Here is an 18,108-nt window from a genome sequence, read left to right on the forward strand (position 1 = left end):
AATAATTTCTCATTTAATCTCTCATTTCAATTTTGACAGTTACTACAAGAGCCTCAGAAAGCCAACAGCTACCCAGCAGTCACTGTGCACCATCAGAGAAGCAGCAGGACAATACTGTTAAAACAAGAGCAACAGAAGTTATTACCTGCCTAGAAACTCAGGAATGACCTTGTTATGACCCATAAAAATTTTAAAGTCTTTTTAGGCACTTCAGACTTGCAGTGCCTGGGACATACTCTTCTGAACATACAAAGGGACAAAAAGGAGAAAATGCAAAGTTTAAACTCTCCACCTTTCGCTTTTTTAATCTATATCATACTTTCACACTGTTTCCTTCCCCCAGGTGACTTTTCAAATGCTATTCCAGACACAAATTCTTCAGTTACTTAGAGCCAAAGGATTAAAGAGTCACACACCAGGCACTGTCCCCTGGTCTCTCAACCCACTCATGGTGGAAGCTCTCCACAAACCCAACACCAACGTGGGTTCATTCAGCATACTCAGCCCCAGAGACCATCCCACTCGCTGGGGGAGCCGGAGCAGAAAAAGCCTCCCCAGGCAAGGGGCACTTCCCAGGAGAGCACCCCTGGGAGTGTGTGCAGCTCCAGTAACACCTTCCTGCTGACCATGCCACAAAACCCCATGCAGAAAGCCTTCTTACCTCCTGCACCATGAGCACTCACCTTCCAGCTCAGCTCCTGGGCTTTCTCACCTGTGGAGCTGACATCTTCTCTTCCCTCCTCCTATTTCAAGCCAGAAAACCTACAATTTTCTTGTGCTGACCTTGACTTATGAAGACCCATACAGGAATCTCTGCCCAGATGAGCTTTCCCACCCTGAAACTGAAGCTGAGCAGAGCACAGACTACCAAAGGCCTGGCCAAACAAAAGGCCCAAACTGATGCTCACCTTTAAATATCCCTGGGGTTGTGTGCATCCCCTCAGGTACAGCTGGTTCCTCCTCCTCACCTGGAAATAATGAAGGAAACCCACTAAGTGGCTAAGGAAACCCACTGACAAGCTGAGAGCCAGACCTCTCAGAATTTGTAAAGTTTTTACTGTAACTGAGAAATAAAACATGATATAATTCAGAAATACATTCCCATTTGTAACTCAGAATTAAACCACCCCACCCTGTTTCTTTTACCCAGACCTGTTTGCTTGTTTGGGCAGGGGGGGTTGGTTGGCTTTTTGGTGGGGGGTTTTGTTTATTTGTTCAACTACTTAAAAGATTCATTGATGGCCAGTGTGCAGAGCCATCTGACTGCATCACAAACAAACATTATCCATGGCACTCAGCTTTTTGTTTGTTTTCAGCTGGCTGGCAGGTAAGTGTTGAGATTCTTGTTGATGATCTGCCAGAACATCTTCCTACAACCCCTGCACTGTGCCTGCAGGTTACACAGGGCTGTAAGCTTGTCAGTAACAGCTCACTGGCACTGCAATCACTTACTGTTACCTATGACACTGCCTAATTATAATCAGCTATTGCCAAATGGGTAAAGATGGTATCAGCTATTAGCAGTTATGCTATTCCAATTCCCACTGATAAATCTTTGAAGATTATCTAGGCATCTCTCTAGATGTTTATACTCACGACATTGTTGCATCAGAGGAAGTATAATCACATCACTTTATTAGATAATCTTGCAGTGTGATGAAGTACAGCTTTACCCAGAGCATTATGAGAAATAAATCATGCTTTTTTGAGCAGCTGCTGATTCCTTGCTCAACAAGCCCTACCTGCCTCCTGGTGGTGAAATGCTTCCACTCCCCGTGACCACATGAATAGGTTATATACTTCCTGAACTCTCACATCAAAAGAAAAAAAAAAATTCTGTGGAGGCTGCAGAGGAACAGAGACTCAGCCTGCAAACTGTTTGCCAGGACACAAATTTTAAAACACACAGATGACATTTGCAAGAAGCAAAGAGACCAAAGCAAGGCTGCTGGTGAGTCGGTACCTTCAAATTGTCACTCCAATAATGCTTTTGAAATTAAAACCTTCAAAAAACACTCCAGCAGTGCCTGAGATGAGCACTGAGAGCATCCACAGCTGCTACATGACTTTAACAGCAGTCTCTGTGTCTCAGTTCATCTGCTGCTTGAGCAGATTCCCAGGTGGACACCTCTGCTCCCCAGGTGGGCTGCAAGGGGAGCAAAGCTCTGCCTGAAAGGACAGGAACTGATGGTACCTGTCATTGTAAATCAGACAGGTAATTGCCCTGCTTGAGGACATGCTCCAGTGATGAGGAATAGCAGGTTTTCCCCAGGCACATCAAGTTTTAAGGAAGCTTTTCCTCTAAGCTAGAGTGAGAGATGATTCCTCTCTTCATGCCCACCTCAATTAATTCCCCAGCAGAAAGAGCTTGTGGCAGCTTTTCACAAGGCAAGACAAGGTGGCTCTTTTTCAGCTAAAGAGGGGATTATCTGCCTGTAGGAAATGGACCAAGCAGGGGCTTTGGATGTGGCTGCCAGCACTGTGGATGATTTACCAGGGCTCATGTCATCTGAGCTGGATGGAGTTCAGCAGCAGTGGCCAGGGGAGTCCCAGACCCAGCAGGCACCAGCCCACCAGCCACAGCCCTCCCCACCAGAGGAGATCAATCCCTCCTGCCCAGTGCCTGCAGCACCCACCAGTCCAGGGGTACACACAGAGAACAAAGAGCAGAGCTGAGGCTATGGGGTTACCAGCAGGGATGGGACAGGAGGGGAGGGTAGCCCCCTGCTCCAGGGACACACAACTGACACGGCTTAATCTTTTCCAGAGCATCCCAAAGAGCTGAGCAGAATCAGCATGGATGCCAGGAGGTGGTAACTTCACAAAGAGAGGTTTTTAGCTCAGCTGGTTCCAGAAATCTAGCAAAAAAAAAAAAAAATAAATCCAGAAATCTGGGTAAAGTCTACACCAACTGAGTCTGTTTTCTCTGCTCAGACCCTACGTGGCAATGCCCATCACCCTGCAGCAGGTATTTAACAGGACCAGCTGCCTGGTGTAGCTGTCCCTAGCTGTGGAACAGCCTGTTTCCCCCTGGATTCTAGTCTCTAGTGCTGGACACACTCAGCAGCTTAAGGAAGAACCTTATTGCCTCCTGGTAAGATTTTCACATTGCTATAGTGTCACTGAAATCAGATCAGCCTCTCTCAGGCCACAGCAGAGGAGTGAGTGTGGATGAAAGCATGAGGAGGAATAAAACGAGTCAGAGTGGGAAGGCTGTGTGAAGGGAGCTGAGCCACCTGGAGCACTGACAGCCAGACCAGCCCCCCATGGGGGGGAACAGCCACTGTCTTCAATGCAAGAATAAATTAAACCCCAAGCATCATTCAAAGGAAAAGCATATATGTAACTCAGGTCCACTGTTCAGATTAGAATTGCCCAACCAAGTTTTTTTTGCTGACACTGATGCATGGTGGTGTTTAAATTGGGTCCTGCTCTCTTCATGGAATTTCTTTTGACTCCTGTAAATAAAGGGATCACCCACTTTCTCCTTTAAGATCCCAGCCTTGTGACTCACCCCCATCACAATCTGTTTGAAGGAAGCTGATGATAGACCTGAAGATCCACAAGCCTCATGTAAAAGCTTCTGATGTGCACAAGCCACAGGCAGCTCCCCTTCACTCTGCTGCTGCCCCACCATTGTCATTTTGTGCTGACTAGTTCATGCTGAGGGTAAAGAAAGAGAAAATGATCATTAAACTAGACAAAAAAAAAATTTGAAAAGCAAAATAAGAGCATCAAAGGATGAACTCCAGCCTGGGATTAGTGTTTGCACTGGAGAAGTCTGTGCTCCTTTGCCTTTGTGGGCCTGGCTTTCCCCAAGGACACAGAGGTGTAAGCAAAGGTGACAGATGTAACACACCAAGCCCAGCCCCAGGGCCCAGACTGCCCCTTGATGGTAACGATGGCTCTGCCTGCATGAAGATCTGGGTTTTGCAGTGTGGGATGATGAATTTTACACTCCCACACTGAGCTGACCTGCTCACACACACTGAGTCCTGGGTGAAGACCCAGCCCAGCAGCACTTCCCCCATCCAGCATTCCTCCTCCTGGCACCACTCAGTTTACACTTTCCTTGACAGAATGCAGTTTTGTTCAACAAAAATCCTCCCTTGATCTTTCCAGTGATGAATTCCATCTAAAGCAAGGTCCTTTAATATCAGACATGTGCCAGAATTTGCCAGCAAAACAGAGAGACCAGCCTGGGTTTCTCTAACCACTGTATTTTCCATAAGGCTGCTCCATGAAATCACAACCACATTACAATGTAAAACATTCCACATGTTCTTCAGCAGCCTTCTGGAGGGAAAACCATGTATTTTTTGTAACGTAATACCCTGTTTCTCAGAAGCATAGTAGGAGTTGGGTTTTCATGACAATACACATAGTGTATCCCTAGATTAATATGCTTTTCTTAAACCTTTGACAAGGTATAGTGTGCATTTCATTTTGGGTTTTTTTTTAATGTAAATTTTCAAGTATGTGCTCTTTGGAAAAATGTTCTGCCATCCCTTTTCAACCAGAAATTATGGACAACAGTACAAATGTTTTCAAATGCCACTTTTTTTTTTCCAAACAAACCAGCATCAGCAAGTGTCACTCCAGAAAGCTTGACCTCAATAATCTAGTAGAAAAAAAAAAATTACTCATTAAGACAATTCATCCTTCAGACTGGAATTAAAATTTAGAAAACAGGCCTAATGATAGCCCTGCAGCTCTCTTTTATCTCTTAGGGGAACAGAATTCAGCAGGACCAGGCACAACGTGATCTCTCAAGTTCTCCTGGTTCTCAGGGTATCACCTATAAATGTCAGCTCACAGTTTAGTGCCAGTGCTCAATCGAGGCTTTGTCATTTTTCTGAGACCAGAAGTGACAGGTGGCACAAGCAGGGGACTTGTGCTTGACATAATCTCCTACAGTGAACCAAACTAATGCCTCCTACTTGTTTAACACAGACACCACTGAGATGACAACAAACATCACCCAGTGGATACCTCCAGGGGAGTTCTAGCTGGCCAAGACATCACCCACACGCCACAAACACCTTCCCATAACTGCTGTTACCTGTCCCAGTTGAAGAATATGTTCCAAGGGTTTTACTCAAAGTTCCTGAGTTGTAACTCTGTGCAAGCAGTGATGTAGCAGACATTCCCTGCGGTTTAGAGAGCTCAGGTTTCATTTCTAATCCTGACTGCATAAGGATAAAATGTTTTGGCATTAATCAAAGCATCAATTAAAATGCAGTTGTAAAGTTCAGCAGCTGAAGAGCCCTTGGGTAGCCCGGCAGTCCCGTGCTCAGGTACCTACTGACCTTTTCTAGCACAACTTTGGGTGGAAACGTGCGATCCATCAGCTTTATCACTGTCATAAACGCCAGCCAGCCAAACACAAGGAGCTGAAGCACTGATCTGATATAAAAAGGAAGATAACCTGTTCTCAAAAAAGGGCAAAATTCGGAGTTTTACAGTGTCACCTCCTCCAGCGCCTCCTCCCCCCCGTCACCCCCAGCCCGGCCCCCGGAGGAGGAGCCGGACGCTGCCGGACCCCCCCGGCCTTGCCCGCGGTGCCGGGGGCTGCGGCAGCGGGACCCGGACCCGAACGCTGGTGCCCGAACCCCGGCACCCCGACCGCGGTACCCGGCATCCCGTCCCCGGTACCCGGACCCCAGGTACCTGGAGCCGCTCCGGAGCAGCCCGGGGGGGGCGGGCGGGGGCTCCTTGCTCGGGCTGTGAAATGAGTTAATTGTACTGGGAATAATTACTGGCGAGAAAGGAGCTGACGTGTTCCTCCTCCCCGCCGATGGACCGCCGGCAGATTGGGACAGGCACAAGCGGAGCCGCGGGGTGAGCGGCTCCCACCTTCCCCTCCCCCGGGAATCGCAGCTTCACCTGCCGGCAGCGGCCCGGGGGGCACAGCCACCCCCCGACAGAAAGCGTGAGGATGTTTCTTTAAATTAACAAGCGTTTTAGATCATTGCAGAGAGCTAAAAGTTGAGGTTCGGGTGTGTTTTGTGGGTTGGTTTCTCTCTCAAGCTGAAAAAAAAATTAAAAAAATCTTTTTCTTAGTTTAAGGCTGAGCATCTCAGCACGGGTGTCACTGGGGGTGCGGGTGTGTTCTGCTTCCCTGGCAGGAGCACGATCCCCTCGGGGCTGGAGGATGCCGGTGTAGCGTTTCCCAGCAGGATGAAGGTGCTGGGCAGAGCCTGGTGGCTGGGGACCGTGCTGGGTGCCTGCCTGGCCGCCCTGCCCTCCACCACAGCCTGTCCCCGGCTCTGTGCCTGTCCCCGTCCCTCCGAGCTCCACTGCACTTTCCGCTACTTCACCGCAGTCCCCCCGCGCATCCCGCCCGGCGTGCAGCGCATCAACCTGGGGTACGTCCAGCACCGCGCTCCTTCCTACACCCTCTGACCGGTTCTCTCTCCACACTCTGCAAAGCAATAACGAGGGGTTTCCAGGTCCAGGGCTGAAAGTTAACCAAAAGCAATAAATCTGGAGAGCTGAATGTTCCCCAGTACTCAGAGGGGGTGGCAGGCACGGTGGGCAACGCCTGAGACCTCCAACACTAAGTGGAAATTTTAGGCATGTGACCCAGGGCATGTAAGAATGTCATAAAAACTTTGAACTTAAATGAATTATTCTGTATCACCCAAACATTTGAATTAACTTAATTGCTCTCTATTACTCAAACATTTTGCATCTGCAACATGGAACTCAGAAAGAGTCTGAAATAGAATTATTTTTGGGAAAAGACAGTTCAGAGCTCAGACTGTGGGCTGGAATGTTAGCATGTGCATTAACACCTTCAGAGACTTCAGAATGCCACACAGTGCTCATGTCTATGCTTTTAGGGGAAATAACACTTGTCTGAACACTGCAGCCCCAAAATGGTTCTGTCTGTGGGGGGTTAGAGGTTGTCTATTGACTGGTGAAGCAATCCAATTTCTGTGTCACCACGGGGCAGAGCTGTGACTGCAGCATGAGGAGAGTCCCTTAGCTGACCAGGTCACACAGGGGTGTGTGACAGCATCCTCAGGTCCAGGGCTCTCTTCATGTTTGGTTCCACATTTAAATCTAGCCAAGCCCACCCCCACTGCAGGTATGCTCATGGAAACCAGGGCAGGCTGGGGCTTCCTCTGCACTAACCAGCTGTGGGTACCTGTGGAGTGGAAATGAAACTCAGAATGTGCAGCTGCAAAGGGCAGGAGGCAGAGCCCAGCCAGGGAGCAGGCAGGGACTGCAGGACTCTGCAGAACCCACCTGCACCACACTCCGTCCCTGCCAGATGTCCCTGCTGGGTCAGCCTGATGCTGAGAGAGGCATTAAGATGCTGGCAGCCTCTGCCATGCAGGAGCAAAGCCCCAGACTGGCAATCTTGCCTCCACATTTGTGCCATTATTTTTTCTCTGCCCATGGGGGATAAAGTCTGCAGAAAGCTGCCCTAGGGAAGGGACAGGATTTTGTGCTACCAGGGCTGCAAGTTGTATCTTAGCTACCAGAAGTGCTGCCTGTGAACTTCCAGTGAGCTGTGCTTTTGTTTTGTCTGTTTGTTTGTCTGTTTGTTTGTTTTGTCTGTTTGTGAAGTTTAGTTGTCTGACTAACCCCAGGATGAAATGTTTGTTACAGTTACAACAGCTTGCTTAAACTGACAGAAAGGGATTTTTCTGGCCTGGAGAAGCTGGAGATACTGATGCTGCACAGCAACGAGATAAATACAATCCCTGATAAGGTGTTCAGGGATTTATCTTCATTACAGGTTAGAAACAAATGACCTAGTCTGAATTTTTGTTATGACTTTTATGTCACTGTGATGGACTGCTGGAACAAGAAAGCATCCTTTTGTTCCTGCAGCTAACGCTGCATTCAAAAATAATTACTCCTACCACCTGATTTTATTCCTGTCACTCAATTACTGCTCTGTGGAACTAGTTTCACTGCACAGAGTGATCATCAATCAAAATTTGTTAGGACCTTTATAATGATATAACGTGGGTTAATATTATATGCCTGTTACTTTTTCATCAATAGGTCTTAAAAATGAGTTATAACAAGGTCAGAGAACTTCAGCAGGATGCTTTTTATGGTCTAAAGAGCTTGGTACGGTTGCACATGGACCACAATGAAATTGAATTTGTAAATCCCAACGTTTTCTACGGACTCACATCACTGAGGTTGGTCCATCTGGAAGGAAATCTACTGCAGCAGCTTCACCCTGGTACTTTTGTCACTTTGTGCTATAGCCAAATATTTAAAATTTCCTTCATAAAGCACATATATTTGTCTGACAATGTGCTGACTTCACTACCACAAGAAATGTTCACCTCCTTATCTGAGCTGGAGAGCATCTACCTTCACGGAAACCCATGGTCCTGTGACTGCACCCTACAGTGGTTTGCAGAATGGGCAAGGCAGAGACCAGGTGAGCCACAGGCTTTCTCTTTGCTTTTGAATCCTGTTAGAGCATCTTACTCTTTCTGATTTAGATAACTGTCCATCCTTTCTTTATCTGTTCTCCCAGAAAAGACTGAAAGACAGGATTTTTGTCAGTGCCCATAGTCAGAATACAGAGGTTAAAGAACCTGCCTTGCAGGGTGCAGAACCACTGGGACAGACACCTGACTGAGCTGCAATAGCAACAATCCTTAATTAGTTTCACCCAATTATTGGGTTACTTTAGGTTTTCATAGCATATGTCAAGACAAAATTTGTTCATTTTTCATAAAGGAAAGCAATTTGCTGGTAGCAAATTAATTACATGTCTTAATTAAGACTAAAAGTTGTATCACAAAAACTTACTCATTTTTCTTCCCTTCAGATGTTATAAAGTGCAAACAAGACAGAAGTTCTGGTGCTCAGCAATGCCCAGTTTGCGCAGGTCCCAAAAATCACAAAGGGAAAAGCTTAGTGGATGTTCCCTCTGCATCTCTGAGCTGCACGAAGCCAGCCATACACAGCTCTCTGAAAATTAAAAACCTCTCAGTGCCAGACGATGGAGACTTCAGCACCATCTCTCCCAAGGACTTCATGGCTCCTATAGGAACCATGGTTCTGAACATGACTGACCAAGCAGGGAGCCGAGGTAACTTGGTTTGCAACATCCAAAAACCTAAAGAAATGTCTCCCATCTCACTCGATAAAGATGGCAACAGCACAGTATTCAAAACATCATTCTCAACATTTCTTGTGTGTGGCATTGATTATGAACATATTCAGCAGCTATGGAGCATACTGGCACTGTACAGCAGTTCTCCCTTAACACTGGAAAGGAGCTCCCTAGCATCTAACACACCTTTTACTAGTTACAAATATAAACAAGTCTACTCTGAAAAAGATGAAATTTTTACCAATGTAGAAGCTGACCTGAAAGCTGAACCATCCTGGTTAATGCAAAGCAAAGTAGCATTACAGCTGGACAGGACAGCAACCACACTGAGCACACTGCACATCCAGTACTTCACAGATGCTCAGGTTGTTTTGGGCAGTGCTGACATAAAACAGGCAAGAATTAACTGGACCATCATCTCCAGGGACAACAAAACAAAAACTGAGCACACGGTTTTAGTCGGGGGGACCGTTGAACTGGAGTGCCAAGCACTGGGAGACCCAGCTCCTGCAGTAGAGTGGATACTGGCTGATGGGAGCAAAGTCAGAGCTCCCTACATCAGTGAGGATGGGAGAATCATAGTGGTTCAGACTGGAACCTTCACGTTACGGACAGCTGACACTTTTGACTCTGGGCTGTACCACTGCATAGGCACAAATGGCAACGATGCAGATGCTCTCACCTTCAGAATTACTGTGGTGGACCCCCAGGTGGAACACAGCAGTGCAAATGCAGCCCAGGTTTCTACATTTGCTGGCAGCACACTCTACCTTCCCTGCACATCCAGTGCTGTCCCAGATGCTGCCATCAGCTGGGTGTTACCTGAGCCTGAGATTCTGCACCGTTCTGTAAGAAACAAACAGGTTTTTGGCAATGGTACTTTGAGGATACAAGGGGTAACAGAGCGAGACAGTGGCTACTTCAGCTGCATGGCAGCCAACCAGTATGGTGTGGATCTGCTGGTTTTCCAAGTGCTAGTTAGAAAGGATGAAACCACACAGAGGAAAAAGCACGTGGCTGTGGGAGGATGGGCAGAGGGCGATGGCTCTGGCCATGCAATGCTGGGCTCAGCAGAGACACAGGAGCATCCCTCAGCTGCTCCGTCTGCCCCCACAGCTAACAGGGAATCTGCCCCCTCAGCATCCAGGAATCAGGTTGCAGAGAGTGCACCTGCAAGGAACAGCTATGGAAAAATGGCTTCAAGGCACTACGGGGCCAAAACAGGCAGGAGGTTCAGGGGACACAGGAGACAGTTTGTGTCCTCAGCCAGGAGAGCCGATCCGCAGCGCTGGGCAGCCTTGCTGGAAAAAACAAAGAGAAACTCAACACTCATGGAAAACCGAGGAGAGGTTGCAACAAAGCCACCTCTTCAAGTCTACAAGTTCTCAAAAGTACCTGGGGATGAGAAGGAATCCTCTGGTGATCTCCTGTCTCCAGAAGAAGAACTGATGATACCAGTAGCAGAGACAGTGGCTGTGTCTGCTCTGGGGGGTGTGGGGGCACCTGCAGGGCTTGGGCTGAGCACAAGGAGCAGCCCTGCCAGGACAGCATCTCTCCTGGATGCAGAGGCAGCACCTCCCCTCCCCTCTCCTTTCCCACAGCCTTCTTCATCTGACAGCAAAAGGCCACAAAAACCTATGATGACAAATTCATTTGAAAGATCTGATTTAAGCCAATCATCCACAAATGGTATAAGCATATCAACAGCATCAAACGGAGCAAGAGGAACAGCCACACTCTTCCCTGCTGGGCAAAAGTTGGTTTATTCTAGGGAAAGTAATAACCAACATTTAAAATCTGAATCTATGACTCCTGTGACAGCTGTTACTGACACCAGCATACTCATCACTTCCCAAAACTCAGTGAACAAGCTACATCCTTTTACTGAGCCTATTGGTAAGATTTCTACCAAAACTGATGATCAGATACCTGTGGTGACAGTCCATGAACCAAGTCCTGAATTTGGCCACATTTATTTTCATGGTCCTCAGAAACAAGTAACTGCTAAGCCACCACTGGACTTGACTATCAGTACTCATCAGCAAATTCAGGTTATCCAGGATGTTACAACTCCCACACCCATGGCCCTGCAGCCTCATGGAAGACGAAGGAAAATTTCTGGTAGGAGACGAATTGTTAGACCAGGATGGATTCCAAGTACAGAAGAACACAGATACAATTTTGGGAGATTAGGATCTGTCAGAGGAAGTACAGCTGTGCCTGCAAATGTTCAATGGAGTACAAAATATGTACTGAATTTACCAGCCTTAAGTAATTTAAGCAGCTCCATGAACCCATTTAGCACAGAAGCACCTCTGTCCTCACCCCCTACCATGAATATGCTGCTGGAGCCCCCAGCAGATCCTCATCAAAACACAGTGTTCCTCAGGGAAGAGGAAACCAAACCCAGTGCAAGGCAAACAGCTACTACAACAGCCATGCTTTTAATTCCAAAAGGCACACAAGATACTCCTCAATGGAAATTAGAGACCAGTGCTCGAGTCCAGACAGACACTGACAGAATCCAGCCTTCTAGTATCAGGCAACCAACAACAGCAACCCCCCCAGCTCACATTCCAACAGAAAGTGCTCACACCATAAGCACTAAGATACTGTCTGCCCTCGAATCAGCCCCACCCAGTGTCAAGCCTAGAACCTCAGCAAAGAACTTCCAAAGAGGAAAAACTGCTGGGGAACATCTCTTTGGAAATGGTGCACATGAAGAGGAGCAGCTACCTCAGCAACAGACAACTGTATTTCCAACAAGAGAGGTATCAACCATGCTACAGCATGCATTAACCGTGTCCAGAATGTCTCCTTTGCACTTTATGCCCATTTCAACAGGTGGGGAGCACAGCAGTGGTTTCTTGTCCTTCACCAAGCCCATTCCTTATGCAAGTGGGAAGTCAGAACATCTTCCCACTGCAGAACCACAGCTGTACCCTAACCCTGCAAGCAAAGAAATGGACGTAACAAGTGTGGAGCCAACAGTTACACCTATTATCACTCCTCAAAGAGAGACCACCATCACCAAAATTAAAACATTCAGAGTGGGAAGAAAGAGAGGTCAGAGGAGGAAGAGGCCCCCAAAAACCTCAGCACAAGACAACAGTGGAGGCCCTGGCACTGTGGTGATTCCATCACTGGACACAGCTGTCCCTGTTGTGACAGCAGCCACATCACCACCTGGGCCTGAAAAGCCTCTCCTGGAGAGGGTAAGCGTGGTCTCAGTGACACAAATGCCAGCACCCTGGGGCTGTGACACACCAGCAGCACCTCAGGACGTGCCTACAACAGCCACGCAGATGTTGGTGACTGCTGTCCCAGGGAGGGACATCCCATCAGCCAGGCCACCACTCAAGGGCTATGCTGCCCAGAGCCCCCCTGCCACCATCCAAACCACACCACTGCACTCAGACCCTTCTGGTGACACCAGTGCAGGACCCACAACAGCTTGGACAGAACCTGCCCAGCAAACCAGAGCCCTCACCACAGCCAGTGGCAAACTGCACCCAAGGATGGCAACGAGGGTTGGGCAGGGACCCCCCACCACAGAGCCCACCTCCCCAGCCAGGACCAGGGCTGCACCCACCCCTCCTGCCAGCACGCAGCATCCCACCCCCCTGTCTGCCCCAGCTAGACCCCCGTGGGCTTCACAGGGGGACCCCCATCCCCGGCAGCAGCTCCTGGCCCCCAGCACACCCACCACCCCCAGCCCCAGAGCCTGGGACTCCCCGAGCAGAAATCCTCTTGCAAAGCCCAGGATAAGGGGAGGGGGATTTGCTGCTTTCACCGTGCTTGCTGACTCAGATGCTTTTATTCCGTGTGAGGCCACTGGTAACCCCCACCCAACAGTGCACTGGACCAAGATCTCACCAGGTATGCTCGATAAACCTCCCTAGAACTGACCCTCTGGTATAGTCCTGTGACTTGGTAGATGCTTTGTGAGCCAAACTCATGTTTGGCTTCATTTAAGAGTACCATGAAATATCACTGAAAAGATGGACACTGAAACTGTAAAAACAAAAGAGACTCCCAGCAAGTGTGCTGGAGTTATTGCTAATGATCAAACAGGTTTGATATATGACCTATAATTAACTATAATTCCGTGCTTACTGTGAGAAGATGTATTGCATGTTACCTGTTATTTCAGAACAGTGAGACGAGTGAAAAGAAAAATCTGCCTGTGGTAATGAACCATCTAGTCACTGCTATGGCAGTGGCTACACAAAAAGCTTCATCCAGCTTTGCCTCTACTGAGGACGAAGTTTTGGGTGCACTTTAAATCTTTCTGCTCACACATGGAAAATACCATCATGTCTCTCTCATTTATCTCAGTTATTTGGGCAAAGCAGACGAGGCTAGGGAAAGCGTTTCCAGGAAGTGTGCATGAGGACAGAAGTGAGAGGCCCTGACGTGCTGTTGCCTCTTGCTCCCACAGGGCAGGCTGCTGGGAGCTGGATGGTGTTTGCCAACGGGACCCTCTCCATCGCCCGGGCAGGGCTGCGGGACGGGGGGCAGTACCTGTGCACAGCCACCAACCCGCAGGGCACGGCGCGGCTCCTGGCCACCCTGTCGGTGGTGGCCTACCCGCCCCGCATCGCCGGGGACAGCCGGCACCTCCTCATCGCCCACTCCGGGAAGGCTCTAGCAGTGAAGTGCAGAGCCCAGGGCAGGCCTCCTCCCACCATCTCCTGGGTTCTGGCCAACGCAACACGCGTCTCCGAGTCCTCTCCGGGAAACGGCAAGGTTCGCCTGGAGCCGGATGGCACCCTTGTCATCAAGGAGGTCACCATTTATGACAGGGGCCTCTACACGTGCATGGCTACAAACCCCGCGGGCACCGACCGGCTGGTGGTGAGGCTGCAGGTCATCGCCGCGCCTCCCGCCATTCTGGAGGAGAAGAGACAACGTGTTGAGGGAAGAGCGGGGGAAGACCTGAGGCTGCCTTGCACCGTAGAAGGGAACCCTCAGCCCACTGTCCACTGGGTGCTCTTCGACGGCACGGTGGTGAAGCCTCTGCAGTTTGTAAAGGCAAAGCTGTTCCTGTTCTCCAACGGCACCCTCCACCTCAGCAACCTCATCCCTTCTGACAGCGGCAACTACGAGTGCATAGCCACGAGCTCAACGGGCTCAGAAAGGAGGGTGGTGAGCCTGGAGGTGGAACACAAAGATACACTTCCAAAGATAGCTACTGCCTCTCAAGAAATGACTCAGCTGAATTTTGGGGATAAGTTGCTTCTGAACTGCACAGCAACTGGGGAGCCGAAGCCCAGGATCATCTGGAGGTTACCTTCCAAGGCAGTTGTTGACCAGTGGCACAGGTAGGAGCCTCTTATTTTTCCCCCACCTCTCTGGAACTTCAAATGCTGTCTATTCTGTTTGTGTAAGAGACTGTTACAGCATCCAAACAATACACAGGGAACTAAATTTACCTTTAAACATTTAACCATGGTAAAACATCTGAGCTTTCAGTGCTCAGCATTGTCCCCTGGAGGTTTGTTCCCTAATTCTTCTCCTCTTTGTCCCCCACCACAGAATGGGAAGTCGAATCCACGTCTACCCCAATGGATCCCTGGTCATCGAGGCAGCCACGGAGAAGGATGCAGGCGACTACTTGTGTGTTGCAAGAAACAAAATCGGAGAGGACCTGATTCTGATGAGAGTCAGCATCACAATGAAACCAGCCAAGATTGAACAGAAACAGTATTTTAAGAAACTGGTGCCATACGGGAAAGATTTCACAGTGGACTGCAAGGCTTCTGGGTCTCCCACCCCAGAAATATCCTGGGGTTTGCCAGACGGGACAGTGATCAATAACGCCATGCTGGCAGATGACAGCGGACACAGGTCTCGCAGGTATGTCCTGTTTGGCAATGGAACCCTGTATCTCAACAAAGTTGGAGTCACAGAAGGAGGAGATTACACCTGCTATGCTCAAAACACACTGGGAAAGGATGAAATGAAGATTCATGTCACGGTCGTCACGGCAGCCCCGCAGATAAAGCACAGTTCCAAGACATCCATTAAAGTCAAAGCTGGAGATACAGCACTACTGGACTGTGAAGCTGCTGGAGAACCCAAGCCCAAAATATTCTGGCTGCTGCCTTCCAGTGACATGATCTCCTCGTCAACAGCCAGACACCTCCTGCATATCAATGGCTCCCTGTCTGTCAGGCAAGCCAAGCTGCTTGATGCCGGGGAATACATGTGTGTTGCTCGGAACCCTAGAGGGGATGACACAAAATTGTACAAACTGGAAGTTGTTGCAAAGCCGCCCATCATAAATGGCCTGTACACCAACAAAACCATCATCAAAGTGACAGCAGTGAGGCACTCCAAGAAACACATCGACTGCCGGGCAGAAGGGACACCTCCCCCACGGATTATGTGGATCATGCCTGATAATATTTTCCTAACAGCTCCATATTATGGGAGCAGGATTGTGGTACACCAGAACGGGACCCTGGAGATCCGGAACATAAGGCCTTCTGACACAGCAGATTTTATCTGTGTGGCACGTAATGATGGGGGAGAGAGTATGTTGGTGGTGCAGCTGGAGGTGTCAGAAATGCTCAGGCGGCCGATGTTTAAAAATCCATTCAATGAAAAAATAGTAGCAAAACCTGGGAAAACAATCACACTGAATTGTTCTGTGGATGGAAACCCTCCACCTGACGTGAGCTGGATGTTGCCCAATGGCACCTGGTTCCCCAGTGGCATCAGGGCTCCCCAGTTCCTGACGGGAAGCAGCGGGACCCTCACCATTCACAGCCCCGACAGGGAGAGGGCAGGGAAGTACCGCTGTGCTGCCAGGAACAGCGTTGGCTACATCGAAAAGCTGATCATCCTGGAGCTTGCCCAGAAGCCCAACATTGTCACCCGCCCAGGAGGGGTGGTGAAGGGCATGAGTGGGGAGCCCCTGTGGCTCCACTGCCTGTCAGAGGGGAGCCCCAGACCCAGCACAGCCTGGACCCTGCCGGGTGGCCACGTCCTGCAGCGGCCACAGGCCAGCGGGAGGTACCTGCTGCTGGAGAATGGGACCCTGGTGATACGAGAAGCCACCATCCATGACAGGGGGAATTATGTCTGTAAGGCCCACAACGATGCTGGAGACTCCTCCGTGACTGTTCCTGTGCTCATTGTAGCCTACCCCCCCCGGATCACCACCAGACCACTCCAGACTGTGCGCACGGTGCCTGGGGCAGCGCTTCAGCTCCACTGCTTAGCACTGGGAATACCAAAACCAGAAATCACCTGGGAATTACCTGACCACTCTGTACTCTCTACAAGCCACCACGGCCAAGCAACTAGGAGCGAGCTGCTTCTCCCTCATGGGACTTTACTCATCCAGAGTCCCCAACCCTCAGATTCTGGGGCGTACAAGTGCACAGCAAGGAACCACCTTGGCAGTGACTTCACAGTAACATACGTTCACATCATCTGAAAACAAATAATGGCATGAATGACTGTTAACAAAGTCTGCAGCTGGACTGAGTTCATTCTTGGGATAAGTTTAATCAAAGGCAGCCATAGGCATGTAAGTGCCTAAATATATCCAGAGTCTTCAGTCTGCAATGACAGGGTGGAAAAAAAAAACCAGAGAGGGAAGGCCTGGGGGAAATTAGATCTAGTGCTATTATCTAGCATTGGTTCTTTCAGTGACTAAACAGACTTAAATAAAAAGAAAGCTAAGGCAGTTTTGCTCTGCCAGCAAACATTGAGTATCAAATAAAATTACTTTCTGGAAATGTACCTAGAGATCTTCAGTAGAGACTTTTTCATATTAGTTTAACATTGTCCAGCTTGCATGACTATCGTGAGCATGGACCACACTAAACCAAGAGCATCTGGGAACCAAGGAGCCAATTTTACTGTGAGGCAGATTATCTTCTTAATATGTCTGGATATTTTGTATGGGTTTTTAAAAATAAATATTCAATGGTGAAACAAGCAGTGAAACATTTCTAATGGTACAGTTCTGTTTCACACATTTTTTTTTTTTTGGCAGAACTTTGGGATGATACATACAGAACAACTTCTTTCCACAGCCTTGATGAAGCAGTAGCCACAAAATGGTTGGATTACACAAATCTCGATGGTTAATATCTGTAATAGCTTTAGCTATTATAAAGAACAGTAAATGTCCTAAACAATCAAGAATTATTACTTGATTAAAACTTACCCAATGACTGTAACAGCCAATCAACACTTCTTTTTCTCCAGATTCCTATGGAGTGAGTATCCACAGACCTCTGAGGCTTGTGCAGTGCAGTCTTCCCCCTCCCCACAGGACACCTGACAATGACACCATTTATAAACTCTTCCTATGGTAAATTAAGCAAATTGAGTTAACACAAAACAGGGAAAAAATATTCCTATACCTGCTGCCTGTTCAATCCTTGTTACTACATCATGCACTCCATTAGCTCTGGTGAGCTTTATATCAATAGGCCAAATATAAATAAGAGTAAATAGACAAAAAATGAAACAATGCTACTTCTAGTAGGTTTATTAACATTACATTGTGGCTTTTAATATAAACTTTAAGAAGTTCTAATACAAGCATAAACCCACTTCAGCACCTTCTTACCACAATGAGAGCAAGAGAAAATTGGTATTTTAAACAAGGAGCTTTATAAAGTGCATATGAAAGTTACAGTCAAATAAACACATTTTAAACTGATGCTTTTTCTATCAACAAAGAAAGAGGTGAACGTTTTAATGAACAAATTAACACTTATGCCAAAATTTGAAGTGCCTTTCAGTCCAGTAGTTTGGTCCAGTGCAGTTCTTAAAACAAAACAAAAACCTGAAAAGAACCAAAAAAGTGTCTCCAAAAATAAATACATCTAGCATTCTTTGTAAGTAACCGGACCTAAAAAGCACCAAATTCATAAAATCTGCAATAACATTCTTTAAATAGGCTCACAAGTCCATATATTTAAATCCAGTTAAACACAAAAAAAAAACCCCAACCCCCTCCCCCAGCCCCCCACCTTGTTACATAT

General features: G+C 48.1%; 1 protein-coding gene across 1 annotated transcript; it reads left to right on the plus strand.

Annotated features, from left to right (window-relative positions):
• Positions 1-5,577: 5,577 nt before the first annotated feature.
• IGSF10 (immunoglobulin superfamily member 10) lies at positions 5,578-16,620 on the plus strand. Its single transcript, XM_030455810.1, has 8 exons — positions 5,578-5,666; positions 6,129-6,368; positions 7,621-7,750; positions 8,023-8,413; positions 8,810-10,618; positions 10,670-12,976; positions 13,539-14,421; positions 14,636-16,620. Exons 2-8 carry the CDS (start codon positions 6,181-6,183, stop codon positions 16,542-16,544), a joined length of 7,617 nt encoding a protein of 2,538 aa, XP_030311670.1. The 5' UTR covers positions 5,578-5,666; positions 6,129-6,180; the 3' UTR covers positions 16,545-16,620.
• Positions 16,621-18,108: the final 1,488 nt, after the last annotated feature.

This window comes from Calypte anna, chromosome 9 (genome assembly GCF_003957555.1).
Source record: "Calypte anna isolate BGI_N300 chromosome 9, bCalAnn1_v1.p, whole genome shotgun sequence".
NCBI lineage: Eukaryota > Metazoa > Chordata > Aves > Apodiformes > Trochilidae > Calypte > Calypte anna.

Excerpts from the sequence above, each read along its gene's own strand:
- IGSF10 (XM_030455810.1), top strand. The coding sequence starts at position 6,181 with ATGAAGGTGCTGGGCAGAGCCTGGTGGCTGGGGACCGTGCTGGGTGCC. Across the intron at positions 8,414-8,809 it reads ATGGGCAAGGCAGAGACCAG|ATGTTATAAAGTGCAAACAA; the intron begins GTGAGCCACAGG and ends TCTTCCCTTCAG. Across the intron at positions 14,422-14,635 it reads GTTGTTGACCAGTGGCACAG|AATGGGAAGTCGAATCCACG; the intron begins GTAGGAGCCTCT and ends CCCCCACCACAG.